The sequence below is a fragment of the Phyllostomus hastatus genome, unplaced genomic scaffold, assembly GCF_019186645.2.
Source record: "Phyllostomus hastatus isolate PE091 unplaced genomic scaffold, TTU_PhHast_1.1 phas_contig_209, whole genome shotgun sequence".
Classification (NCBI taxonomy): Eukaryota; Metazoa; Chordata; class Mammalia; order Chiroptera; family Phyllostomidae; genus Phyllostomus; species Phyllostomus hastatus.
The window spans coordinates 15893246-15908301 of NW_025333735.1; the positions used below are offsets into that span (position 1 = coordinate 15893246).

The 15056-nt window shown below is 36.6% G+C and overlaps 1 protein-coding gene across 8 annotated transcripts in view; it reads right to left on the reverse strand.

The window, feature by feature from the left end:
* The window catches only part of SRSF11 (serine and arginine rich splicing factor 11), a 46534-nt gene that overhangs the window by 24233 nt on the left and 7245 nt on the right, over positions 1 to 15056 (reverse strand). For 7 of the 8 annotated variants that reach the window (XM_045835292.1, XM_045835295.1, XM_045835293.1 and 4 more), the window contains exons 2-3: positions 7780 to 8001; positions 1113 to 1246 (exon numbers count right to left, since the gene is read on the reverse strand). In XM_045835292.1, coding sequence (XP_045691248.1) covers positions 1113 to 1246; positions 7780 to 7979 — 334 coding nt within the window. In that variant the 5' untranslated portion in view covers positions 7980 to 8001. Of the gene's footprint in view, positions 1 to 1112; positions 1247 to 7779; positions 8005 to 15056 lie in introns of all 8 variants that reach the window. The other variant, XM_045835291.1, reaches the window with a different exon arrangement.

A 15056-nucleotide genomic window follows, 5' to 3' on the forward strand; every position in this document is an offset into this window, starting at 1 on the left:
CTGACCAATACATTAAGGAAAGGGAAAGCATTTAAAACCTCATCAGCATTAACTTAATGCTGTAAATTAAAGTCCAGTAACTATTAACTTAATTAAAATCCAGTAATTTTCTATTTCACTTATTTCTTTGTCAAAACTTAGTTACCAAAAAGAAAATAAAGTAGCAGTACATTGGGAACAAAGAAATTATAAAATATGGCTTAGAAAATTTCACAAAATTAATTAAATAGTGCTGTCTTGTCACAGTGGCTTTTTTAGATCCAAAAACCCTGCTCATTATTTCTGTCAAATTACTTTAACAGCCTAAAATGTAAAAAGAGAGAAAATGTAGTTAACAAATGGTTACACCAGGAAAACACTTGGGGGACTTGAGTGCTTGCTGGCCTTTAGTTAATGTCTAGAATCCCCTGTAGCTGCAGAGGACCCACTGTTTTTCAGTCATCTGGAAGAGTTTTGCATTTGCCTTCTCCACTACAAAAATCACACACACAAATAACAGAGAGAAGAATTTATTATTTAGAGATATTCTAGAAAATATAGCAAGAATGAACAAGAAAATCTGGCAATAAAAACAAAACACCCAGTGCCCATCTGGCACCTAAACTATAGGAAATCTTGAACTTTCATACAAACCAAAATCATTGTAACCCTTGGTATACTGGAATTCAATGTGGGATATACATATATTTTTTAAAGTTACCAATGAGAAAAAGAACTAAGGAAATAAAACCTAGTCATTTATTCAAAACAGAAATAACATTTTGCATTGATTTGAAGGTTCCTGTGTCCATTCACCTTCAGAACTTCTTAATAAAACTCAACATTTACTAAGTAGATGTATCTTAAGGAATTATAATTAGGGTTATGGTTTTAAAGAACTTAAAAATGTTTTAAAGGAATGGAAAGGTTAAATATCTTATAAAAACAGATCTGATTTCTAATTTTTAGAATTAAAAAATCTTTCAAGTTAAAATATGGACCACAGTATAACAAGGGTTTCAAAATGTTAATTGCTTATATTTTTAACATGCTACTAATGCTCACTCTAAAACTATACTGAGGTAGATGGTCATCATAGGATGCCCACACAGATAGTTAAACAAAGCACAAACCTTCTGCATATGGTACGACTATCAATGCTCTGTCAACGAATACAGTGTTTGTCAGATGCTGTGCCACAACTGCTGAGTCCGGGTCATGGAATTTAACAAAGCACACACGGGATGAGACTGGCAAAGGTGAATCACTGAAAAATAAACAAATAACATAAAAATAGAGAAAGAGAGTATCAGCTGAAACATATATGTATGATTCATAAACCCACACCTACATTTTAAAAGCAAAATAGGCAGATAAAAAGTACTTATTAGTTAATTAGTTAAAAAAATCCATTGAAATCATGTAGCAAAGCATATATACAATCACTGTTAATTTTACAGTTTACCAAGTTAGAAAGTCTGAAATTAAATTTTCAGAGTTTAAGCAGACCACACAAGTGTCAACATTTTGAAACTAACACCAATACCAGTTATGTTCAAATACAGGTAACAAGTAACTAGTCTTGGCTTAGAAAACATTTCAGAGTAAAAAACACAGAATTTTTCAATTCAGGAACAAAATAATATTGTGGGAAAGTACATCTACTTGACAATTGAGTTTTCTTGACCCAGCTACTAAATAAATGCCCTGTTGTCTACCTACAGCAAAGGAAAAAAAAAAAAAAAATTAAGCACTCACGGGGACAGTACTCTACACCCTAGTATTACCACTGTGCAAAATTTCAATAAGTAAAGGAGTCACTTCCCTCAGTAAATTGCTCTTAGATAAAACAATGATGAAGTACCGGCTATGGCAGCTGGTAAGATAAATTTTAAAAGGTGCACGTTTTTAGTTTTTTTTGTTTGTTTGTTTTTTTTTAAACATAGGTAGTTCAGGCCCTGGCTGGTGTAGCTCAGTGGATTGAACACAGGCCTGCAAACTGAAGCATTGCCGGTTTGATCCCCAGTCAGGGCACATGCCTGGGTTGTAGGCCATATCCCCACTATGGGGTGTGCTAGAGGCAACCATACATTGATGTTTCACTCCCTTTCTCCCTCCCTTCCCCATCTCTTTAAAATAAATAAATAAAAATCTTAAAAAAAGAGACTATACTGAATTAAAAAAAATAAACATAGGGTAGTTCAAATTTCTACCACAAAAATTTCTGTGAAATGAAAAGAGGAAGTAAAGGCAGGGGCTGATTCCTAATCCCAAACCAAAAGTTATTTTAAAACCAACGCATTACAACAATAGTAATCATATCACCCCCAGTTATACATTAGAATCATCTGTGGAGAAAAAAATACCTAGGCTTTCTACTCCACCAGGGGTATCAAACCCATGGCCCATGGACTGCATGCAGCCCAGGATGGCTATGAATGAGGCCCAAGACAAAATCATAAATTCACTTAAAACCTTTTTTGGCTTATCAGTTTTCATTAGTGTTTGTGTACTTCATGTTGGCTCAAGACAACTTTTCTTCTTCCAGTGTGGCCCAGAGATGCCAAAAGATTGAACAGCCCTGAATTAAATCAAGATCTCTGATGATGAAGTACTCAATGCTTACTCCTTTATTTTAATTCTCCCTGGCAATTCTTAACATATGCACCCAGGGTAAAGAACCCCAGCTTTACTATAAGCCAATTATATCCTAAGGCACAATAATGAAAAGGAAAATCCTGTAGTATCTTTGAATGTTATTAGAATGAGGCTTATCTTTAATCTTTCTAATAAACTGGACTTCAAGCATACATAAAAATGTATTTATATCATTTTTGTTACGCTGGGTATTTTCAGAGATAAGTATTTGCTGCAAAAACGTTCCCCCCCCCCACTAATTTGTGCACTGACATGAAAAACTTATTACTTATAATGAAGACTAACACAAAGCTATTAACCTCAGATCTTAAACCTGTTAGAATTTACAAATTTACCTAAAGGCATCACCCTTAGATACTAAGCACATATCCCAATCTAGGTTCAAAGCAAAGTTGACAATATATGGACATGCAATTTAAGCCATCTTACTATAAAGGTTCACTGCTAATGTTTTTGAAAGGATACAGTATTTTTTAATGTAGATATAACAATGATTTTTAATGCAAAAAACTATTGGTGGAAAATTTAATGACACCCAGAGTAGTGGAATGCAATTCCAGTTTTAGTACTAAAACTATATATAGCACTTTGTATTCCTTTCTGACATCCACATTTCTAATACTAAGTTAAAAAGCACTTTAAATGCTATTATTTGATAGTCTTAACACCTAACATAATGCCTTGGGTAGTCGTACACACTTAAATTTCTTAAAAAGGGACCTCTACCATTTCTTCAACACTATGTCATTTAACTAAAAGAAAAAAAAATGGCTATCAAGTTTAGGTTCTTGAAGAACATGAAGATGAACAGTTCTTTAAGAAGAAATTAGAAAGTACTGCTTACATGCTTACAATGTATTTCCACTTACTTGGCAATGCTAAAATGATTAATATTTTTTTCTACCCACTCATCATAGGAATGCTACCATTATTACCTGGGCTGTACCAAACCTGCAAGTGGTGATGAGGTAAAATATGAATAATTTAAATACCATGGAAAAGAGAGTCACAGTAAGAAAACTGAGAAAGGCAAATAATCCTCATCTCTTCCCACTTCATATGGTCATCTTTAAAACCACTGCTATGTGACCCTGTAATTATATTTTTATAATTTCTCAGTTAAAATTAATTAGTAAGAGACATGTTAATAAGATAGAAAATGGATGCTTGAATTTAATATTCACACTGTATTCTGAACAAGGAGCACCTCTAAAAAGATGTAGTTGTCTTTACTCCTTATGTTTAAGAATATAAATGAGGCAGGGCAGTGAAAAGAACTAAGGAAGAAGATATGAAAAAGTGGGCTCTGTGTAATGCTCTGCCCTTTACGTAAAGTGGTAGTACTGCGGCTAATGTTTCTTCAAGTGTCCTCCTAAGGCTTGAGAATCTTCTAGGATGTATATAGAAAATTCTGATCTATTTTCCATCAAGGCCACTGAATCTTAGAATCCCTTTTATAGAGGGGCTCTGATTCTTTTACAAGATGTGTAGTTAATATTTTTGTCCACTGGTATGGGAACTTCTAATTTAGGCAACTGACACCACACTTTCACCTTCCACCTTAATACTGTGCTAAAACATTTCTGAGCAGAGAACTTTGAGCTTATAAACAAAATCACTACGATACCCCAAAGAGCAGGTATGTGAGAATGGTAATATTTGCCTGAAAACTTGACCCTGTTGACCTTACATGCCCTCTCCCTCACTGTGTTGTCAGTTTTGAAGGAATACAGGAAAATGCTGCTTAAAAAAATTCCTTCAAGGTAAACTAAGTTCTCTTCCTCACCTAACAATACTAAGTTAATTATTTGATGATTGAAGAATCTATTTTTATCACTAAAATAATTTAAATAATTTGTTATTTAAATAATAAATTTAAGTTTACCTGCAGTGTTACAGTAGCCATTACTATATAACTTTGGTATATGCTTTCCTGGGATTATTATCCTATCAACACTTCAGTTATATTTCCCATCATGAAATCCCACTAAAACCAAACACTTGAAGAATACCAAATAACTGTAAAAAAGTAATTCCACTCACTATTGCTAGTCTACAAAAAAAAATCATGATTGCCCTGGCTGCTATGGCTCGGTAGATTGAGTGCTAGCCTGCCAGCCTGCAAACCAAAAGGTCACCAGTTCTATTCCCTAGTCAGGGCATACGCCTGGGTTGGGGGGCCTGGGTTGTGGGCCAGATCCCAGTTGGGAGCATTCAAAGGCAACCTATGGAAGTTTCCTTCCCTCTCCTTCTCCCTCCTCCCCCCCTCTAAAAACAAACAAACAAACAAGCAAACAAATCCAATTATATCCAATTTGACATCAACACTATCAGTCATGTGACTCTTAACTTCCTCTTAAAGAAAATCATGATCAAGAGATAAAGGACAATCAGAACACTGAAGTTCCAAATAATAGGTCTGACACTGGTAGAGTGCCTTGGGCGTACAAAACAACCTGCAAGAAATTCTGTTTACTCATTTGTAAAATTGGTAAGATACCTTCTCCCTCTGGATTTGTGAGGACTGAATAAGATAAAATAGAAAAGCATCTAGCACATAACAGACACACAAACTGCTGAATTTCCAAGAAGCATTTTAGGAACTAGAATTAAAGTAACTTTTTCTTTTAAAAAGAAAACAAATGGGGGAAACATTGATGGATACTTTCAATGGCTGCAGGGCTTATCATACTGAAGAGAGGCTTAGAATATTATTTGTTGTGAAGACAGTTTAATCACTGGGTAAAATTACAGGACAGAATCTTCTGGTTTAAAAGAACCAAGAGATAGATGGATTCAATAATGAAACAAAGAGAGCAACCTTCTTGAGGAGGCTGTTACTAAAATGTTTGCCAATATACAGATCCCACAGGATTCTCACCTCTCACCACGCACCCCTCTGGGCAGGGGCTCAGTCATATATGTACATTAAAAAATGCCACTCTCCTAATACTGAAGACCCCAAGGGCCTTATATTCCTGAAGAGGAAGAGTTAACTTGTTGATTGGTGCTATAGAGAAAAACAATGCAGTGAAATTGAGTAAGGAGTAGAGATGCTGTATTTTTATATAGGGTGATCAGCGAACAATTCCCTGATTAGGTGGCATTTGGGCAATAAAATGAAATAAGCATGTTATGGCCACACCTACAACAACAGAGTTCCAGGTGCATATGAATGCCTTCAGGGGAGAAAAAAAATACACACCATAAAGAAATCATGGCCAAATGTGTTTACAATAGTCATAATTTTATGTAAACCAAGCCATTCAATCTTAGTGCCAAGTTTTGAAATGATGAATCCTTTTGGACTACTGAGACTCCACAGCACATTATTATCAGCAAGCTATTGAAAACTGTAACAAGCTTAAAGTAAGTGTCAATAAAGTGTTTCCAAATTGTGCCGGTCAGATTAGCTACTGAGTTTAAGTTTAGCAAAAGCAGACACCTACATAAGTACTCTTCAATTCAGGAAGACCACTAAAGTAATACAGTATCTACCATATTGTAACTTTGTACATTTTCAGTAGAGAAAGTAAAATAGTCTGTATATATGGGAACATACATGAAAGGAGCCAAAGGGCAAAAACGTGTCAATATGTAACTCCTTCCAATACAGGAAAAAGTCCTCTTAATGTACAGTACCCCCAGACCATGCTATCTGGTACACATCAACTATCCTGGTTACATGATGAAACTACTCCTTTAATTATAAAGCATAAAAGCCACGATGGGAAAAGATGAACCAGAAAGCTGCCTACATCTCTTTGTCATCTTTTTAAACAATGAACTACAAAAAGAGCAATCTTCAAAATAAACAAAGCCCTTCAAGATCAGCAACTGTAACTAAATTCTTAATTAACTTCTGGAACTGGAAAGAACTATTTTGTAAATAATTCCAGTATCTCAAATACTTTGAACCACATGATTACTATAATCAAATGTGTTGCCCATTTCCTGTCATTTACTGTTTATTGATTTTATTAACAGTTTAATAAGGGTGTGTTATGAGGAAAAGTAACAGCAAAACAACTAGTTCTGTATGTTCATATTATGAAAGCTATTTGTCCTTCATTACCAAAACAAGTTTCCATTCAAAATAACTACTATAAATACATGTTCCCAGAACTGTACACTTCATGCAAATAATTCAAAAATCTCTCTCCCCATGTATATTCCCCTAAAAATTAAACATACAATTTGAAACCACTAAGAATCATTTGAAAGTATTTCAGATAGTGATGAAATACGGTCAACTTCTATTAATTATATTGGCTGGCATACCAATGCAGTACATAGAGTAATGATTTATTACATCCACCAAAACAGCAGATCGCTATTTCCTGTTTAGTACTTAAGTGGCAACATAAAACTAAGGGGGATGGGGGAACATACTGGCAGTAACATTTGAATTTTCACTCTTCTGAAAGAAGGCATGATTGTTTCATTCCTAATGTTTGTTCTACTCTTTATCATCTTATCTAACTTCATAGCTTCTTTAAACTACTCCTTTACAATTCAATCATTTAACATTTATGAGATTAAAATAAAAAAATGTGGGGCAAAGTAAAAACAAAAAGCCATACTCTAAATTAAAAGTTTGTAACTAAAATATCATAAATATATACATTATTTAAACAAGCATTAACTCTAGCTTTCAGCTATAAGTCGTTTTTGTCATTAAAATTAAGTACTCTGGTTCACTGAATTTGTCTGTCAAACAGCATTAACTCTGTATTCTCTAGACGAAGATCACGGAACAGCAATACTTAGCAATAAGTGAACCACCACCTAGGAAGTTCAATAATAAATTTACATTGGAACGAACAATTTTGTTTCTTTCCAAAAAACTCAGAAACATTTAATTAACCAAAACACATAAGATGCAGTTGTGTTACTTTCATTGCCCGAGGAACGACCACGTTGGCATGATTTAAGGGGGGAAGAAAAGTCTGAGATTAAGAGCTTCTCCAAATCCCAAAAACCCTGGCCCTGCCTCTGTTATCAGTAGGCCTAAAATGCAGATTCTTTCCGAAGTAAATGCAACAGCCAGCCTCACTAAAGCAGCAAGGGCCTAGGAAATGCTGGGGTTAGGCCCGGGGTTGGGGCGTAGTTAGCAGAAATGATGGTGGACGAGATACTCACTCCGGCGGGAAGAGGCGTAGTTCGTCGATCTTGCCTAGGAAACCGAAGAGGGTCCGCATCTGCTCAGAGCTAGCGCTCGGGGAGACATTAGTCACCTGGATTACCTCGGTGCCGCCACCTCCGACGCCGCCGCCTCCGCCACCCGGCCCGCCACTGGGGCCTGGGCCCGCAGTGCTGGGGACGACGGTAGTATTGCTCATGGCGCTGCTCGCGATCTCGCTCCTGCTTTAACACATCAAACACACAACAGACAGTAAGAGGGAGGGGAAAGAGAACCGGTTCGCGGGAGAGGAGACAAGACGGTGTCCAACTTTAAAGCTGCTGCCGCCTCCAGCGCCGTTTCTCCACCCCTCCGCTCGCTGAGGGTGAGGGAGAGCGCGCTTGCGAGTTGGAGACCACGAGAAAACAAACGGCCACCCACACCCCGCCTTCAACACCTCACTCGTGGGCCGAGCTACCCACAAGGCCTTGTGGTGACTGGCGCGTAAGCGCCGGCTCCGCCCCCCCTCCCTCCCTCCCTCCCTCCCTCCCTCCCTCCAGCGCAGGCCTAGCTAAACTCGCCCGCAACTAGGACCGGGAGACTCAGCGGTCCAGGAAAAGACGTCATCCCCTTTTCGCTACAGCGTTTTTCTGTTTCTGTTTTTTGTTTTTTTGAAAAGACAATGGAAGATCACTTTTTTAAAAAGGCAATACTTACAACCCTGCAAAAAAAAAAGTTCATTTTAGTAACCATTCCTATTAAAAATGCCCAAGGTATTTTTTATACAAAGAATCACCTACAGATCTGTGTAGTAACTAATGAAATTTCCAACCTAGCTACCAAGATTTTCCTGCTCACCGTTTAAAATTTTCTGAATCTTTACATACATTCTGGTAACAATAAATTTTATAATTTGCTTTGTCAGTAAACCTTCAAAAATATCTTTTTTAATGTTACACTTCCCAGTGCTTTATAAGCTACTCTTATTTCACAAGTTGACTATTTGAAAGCACATTGTACTGTACCTACATATATTCAAGTATAAAATATGAACACTGCAGAAAAACTTGCTTTACATACACATTCTTGCTTAAAACTTTTTGAAGCTTTTGACTATAAAAAGGTCCTTGCCTAATTTTTCAACCTTATCTAAATTATTTTACTTTCATCCAGTGTTACTCAATGACTTGTAGTTCCCCAAACTTGACAAAATCTTTCATGTCACTGTGTCTTTACACAAGTTATTAATAACTTCCCTCATTTTATCTAACTGCCATCTTGTGTAGGGCCTTTCTTCCATTACTGCCACAACTTGTGCAAGCAGTTGCTTAACAACTAGGGATACATGCAACTTGTTATATACCAGGTCTGTCTGGAAAAAGTCCAACCATTGTTAATATTGAGAGGGGTTTGCCTAACACTGATGTAACCTTGCAGCCAAGGAGAGTGGACTGGAATGAGCATGTGGGAATAATGAGAACTTCTCTGTACAAGACAGTGGGGGCAGTAGTCCCCCTTGAGTGAACAGGTGTATGTGTACTGCGTGACCAACACATTCAAAATGACTGAGTAGAGCAACAAATATGCATCACGTTTTTTGTTAAGGTTGAACATTCCTTCACAGAAACCATTTGGATGATTCAGAAGCCTGTAGCTAAGGGCAATTGGTGATTGGCAGCTTCATCAAGACAATGTCCACTCATGCATCATGGTCTCATGTAGAATTTTTTGGTGAAACATCAAATCACTCAGGAGATTCAGCCCCACTACAGTCTAGCTTTTCCAACCTGCAACTTCTGGCTTTTACCAAACATAAAATCACCTTTGAAATGGAGGAGATTTCAGACTTTTGATTCAGGAAAATACAATGGAGCTGCTGATAGCAACGGAGAGAACTGGGTGAGTTCCTAAGGTGTCTAGTTTGAAGGGGACTGATTGTCCTATGTACCATATTGTATCTTCAATGAATATCTCTATTCATATTACATGGCTGAATACCTCTGCACAGACCTCATAATTGACATGCATCCCTCCTTACCCACAAACCCATGAATTTTCTGGGTCAGTTTAGGACCTAGTACAATGTCTGTCACATAATTAATGCCTAAAAAATGTGTTGACCACATGCATAAAATGCCTTAATACAGAGCCACTTATTCTATGAGAATTGTTAAATAATTTATCTGATCTTGAATATTTTTGGAGGCCAAAACCTGAGGCCTTATGGAATATTTTCATTAAGAAATGCTGTTATGGAATAGTATAGTCAAGAGAGTATAATTTGTGAGAGATCAGAACACTAAATTACTGAAATATGATGTAGAGCCAACTGGCTAGTTACTTATTAGCTAAGTCACTCCTGCTAGCTCTTATACAAAAGAAGGATGAGTTGGTGAATGTAAGCCTTAGCAAAATTATAAATTACAACTAATTGTATTATCAGTCATAGCATGTATCTATGAATATAAAAAATGTCCAATTTATTTTCTCATTTTGAAAATGATATACATAACTGTCAATTACAGATTCTTAACAATTTGATAAAATTAATTTGTGCATGGGGTCCTACAAAATGGAAGTTGCCCCAGTGGCCCTGCCACATCAGAAATCTAAATCCGTCAGCTTATATTTCCGGGGAAACACCTGTTAAGGAAACCACCAATCAAAATCCTCCAAATAAACTTTAGGGGGCTTACCTTAACCTAGAACAATAAATTTCAACCTTTTTCATCTCATGACACACATAAACTAATCACTAAAATTCTGTGGCACACCAAAAAAAAAAAGAAAAAGCTGATTAGGCAAAAAAAGTGTAAATTTGATTCATTCACACCAGATGGCTATTGTATTGACTGTCACTTTTTTTATTTGACAATCTAAGGGAAAAGAGGTCAGTGCCCCTGACTAAGTATTCAGATAATGTATGTTTTAAAATTTTTTGAGGCATACAGGTTGAAAATTGCTGTCTTAGCAAATAAGACCTGCTAAAGCCTAAGAAGAAAATCCCCTACCTCCTGGCAAATCATAACATTTCCACATTGCCTTTACTAATGGCCTAAAACTCACTCTTGTCCAAAATCCTTTGGGAAGAATGCCCTACTGCTTGTGAAGCAATATACTCCCCAATCCACACATTGTTCCCCTTGAATAAAGTACACAAAAGTTGTTACTAAATTGTTCTAGTTTTGCCATATGACAGACAAGTTCAATTCTTAGTAGGAGTGCCTACTATGTGCCAACATGCACACTACAATGTTCTATGGTAAAAGGACAAATAACACAAGGGCAAGATTCATGCATTTTTAAAAACGTTAACATCTTTTTATTCTCTGTGGTAGATACACAAAAATCTTTTACATTACTCTACACTTTTTTGTATGTTTGACACATTTCATAATTACACATTGAAACCAAAATGATAGTCTTGTGATAAGATAAAATCTTTTAAATAATCATGTCAGTTTTATGTATAATAACTTATTGAACATACAGATAGATGATGCTTCTATAGGAAGAAACAAAGCAGAAATTTTTTATTCTAATATGGATTATTTTTGAATATTTTATTTCAAATCACCAAGCAGCTAGAAAAAAAATACTGGACTTAGAGCTAGAAGGTTGGCTTAAAATACTACCCTGTCATTTATTCAGCATGATTTGAGGAAACTTCACTTCACTGCTAAGAAATTACTTTAGTTAGGAGCTGACTGAGGAGGTGAATCATAATTCTGAAGATCCTTCTAGGTCTAATAAGTAGGTTAAATAATTAAATGTTTTGCATACTATTGTCTGTTTTCCATAGAAATGAAATGGCTGAAAGCGAGTAACAAATATTTCAAAGCTAATAACAAATATATCCAATCTATACTAGTTTTAAATCACTTCAAATTTGTTCAGGATTCCAATTAAGCAAGACTCTAAGAAGTACAGAATCTGGAGACAAGTATCATGTCTGTCTTATTCACTTTAACTTCAGAATCATGACACTGCTTAAAAACTTGGAAATTCTTTCAAATACTATGCACCTGCTATAGTCTAGGAATTTTTCCTAGTCATTTGGTAATATGGCAGCGAAAACACAGACATTGTCCCTGATCTCATAAAATATCAGGCCTAGTGTGGGAAACTTCCCATACTAGATGCAAAGATGTAACGGAGAAATGTGATAAAAATAAAACGGGATGGGAGATGGGGGAGATGGTGTTATCTGAGCCATTTGAGTTTCTAGGAGAAGAACAAGCCAAGCAGATGAAATAGTAAATTAGAAAGGCCTTTACCATGCCTGGTTGTAGCTCAGTAGATTGAGTGCTGGCTTGCAAACCAAAGAGTCACTGGTTCAATTCCCAGTCAGGGCACATGCCTGGTTTGCAGGCCAGGGTCCTAGTGAGGGGCACATGCAAGAGGCAACCACACAATGATGCTTCTCTCTCTATCTCCCTCCCTTCCCCCCCCCCTCTAAAAATAAAAAAGAGAGAAAGGCACTGAGGGTAGCAGCAGGTATGAAGAAAAGTAGGAGGACCATTCCTTTTGAATGAATGCTTTGTAGCTTACTTCTCAGAGAGACTTAATGGCAATCCTACCTGTCAGTATCATGTAAAAAATATATGTATAGGGAAGGATCATAGCTCATCTTTGGGAATGGGTTAGGGCAGGCTTCCAGTTATAGCTAAATGATAAATATTACCAGGGTTAATGTTATTTGTAATCCAAAGCAAAAAGTATTGTCATTTTGGCCTATATAGTTATATTTGGCTTCTATGTACATTTTATAGAACATAATTTCTGACATGCTTTAGAAAATAATGCTTTAAGCAAAACCTCAAAAACAATGTCAATCCTCTGTTGTAACAAACAAGTTTAGATCTTTCTAATCTCAAGCTGCTAAAATATCTCATGTATAAAAGAATGAAATTAGATCACTATATTACACCACTCACAAAAAGTAACTCAAAATGGATTAAGGACCTGAAACCATAAAACTCCCGAAGAGAATATAGGAAAAAAGCCCTTGATGTCAGACTTGGCAATGATTTTTATTTTGATATGACACCAAAAGTGATAAGGGCACTCAAGAGTTAAAAATTTTAGCCTTAGTTGATAGGCTTAAGTAATTAATGCATGTGGAAAGCTCTAACTCAAGAGTTATAGATTTTACTCATAGTTGATAGGTCTAGGCGATTATTACTCTTGGAAAGCTGCTATTCCAGGAACTCGAATACATGACCACATTCAACCTTTGTTCTCCAAAGGGTCTGCAAGCCAAGGAGACAGTATTTGTGCAGTTGTGTTCTAGGAAGGGAATGCCCATGAGGTAGATAAACAATTGCTGATCAATAGGATCAAGAAGTACTAGGAAAATCACCCCAGACTGCAACTCATCCAATTAAATTTTTTTTCCCCAAACCCCTTATCTACCCTTTCTTCTCCTTATAAAAAAGGCTGACTTGAAAAGAGATGTTAAGATAGTCTTTGAGAGTACATAACCTACTGTCTTCTCAGATCACCGGCCATCTGAAGAAAGCACCCACCAAGATTCAATCCTTGTCTCTACTTATTGGTTCTGGTTGTGACAGGCAGCTTGAACACTGATGTTTCCTGTTTCATGTTCTGGTGACCTAGATGGGACAGACTTCAGGACTCTCCAGTAAGTCTGGATATTTAGCAGGGAGTCCCGTTTGCTGCCTGGACTGGAGGGACCGGGGGTGAAGATTTAGAGATGCCCTAGCAGCTGCCACGTGATATCACTTGGGGATTCTCCTCCAGGTTCTTGGCAACCCCCAGCCCCCAATCACCTTCATATTCAATTGAATCAATGAGCTTGCTGGACACCAAGTTCCTAGTTGGCTAAGTTAAGTCACTTCTATTATTGTTAAACACCTTCTTACCCACTAATGGAAAAGATGGTGGAGTCTTTCAAACTGACACAATCTTGCATATCTGCAAAAGCAACAAGCTTGTGATCAAATTAGTTGTTAAGCAGATCCTTCCCTCTAGCAAACACACTTTTTGAGGACAGAAAAGGCAATGTATTAATCTTTGTGTTTCTAATGCCCAACAATACTATCTTGGAATTAACCCAGCATTTGACAAAAACTTGAGTATCATCTATGTGCTAGAAACTTTACAAACGTCTCACATAATCTGTTCAACAAAGGCTGGGTGAAGGAGGACAGGAATACATTTGTTTGATTTACAGGAAAATTTGATTGAAACAAACTCTTAAAGTATTTGGCTATAGAAAGCAATAAGAAACACCTAGGAAATAAATTATGGCTTACAAATCTGTAACTTAAAAAAAAAAATCATCTGCAGCCCTGGCTGATGTGGCTCAGTGGTTGAGTGCCAGCCTGTGAACAAAAGGGTCCCTGGTTTGATTCCCAGTCAGGGCACACGCCTGGGTTGCAGGCAAGGTCCCAGTAGGGGGCACACAAGAGGCAACCACACATTGATGTTTCTCTCCCTTTGTCTCTCCCTCCCTTCCCCTCTCTCTAAAAACAAATAAATAAAATCTTGAAAGAAAATTTATCAGCAGATCTATCTTAATTTGTACCTGTAACTTCACAAGTTAGATAATTGTATTTCCATTCTACTCCTAGTTCGATAAATTTGATAATTCTACAGATACGAGTATCTGTTTTAAAATCAAAATTGTAAATCCAATGCCACCCTTTCTTCTGCTCCATCTAAAAAAAGGGGGAGAGACTAAAGAATAAGTTATCATCAGGGGATAGATGAACAGGGGGATGAATGGACACACACACTGAGATAGAATAAAAGTCTACTTTCAAATGCTTACTTTCAAATGTTTGTTTCATATTGTTCAACTTATATTGGCTATTATTAGCAGGGATTTTAGACCCACATTTTAAAATTGACAGCACAGCGTATCTGAGTACCTTGAAATTGTAGGCAAAAATCTGTACGTGCTCATTTTCGAAAGCCTTATTTTTATGATTAACATAGAGAAAAAGGTAGTAGTTTGAGTATTAAGATACTATTGCCTATATCCATATGCACAGTATTCTCAGCTATAATGCATATACTTGGAAAACAAGTTCCTAGTTGGCTAAGTTTATTTGTACAGAGGTTTGGCTTTTTTTTGATTGAATGGAGTCAAGAGAAATATTTGGATGAGGAAGCTCCAGATACTGACTACTCAGTATTATTCCTTATGCTATGTAAGATTCTTTTGGAGTCTCAACTAAGAAAAGGCTTCACAATAAAAAAAAAAAAATCCTTAAAAAAATCAGCTGAACTAAATCCAGTAGCATTATATGTATCTTTACTTTAAGTCAAC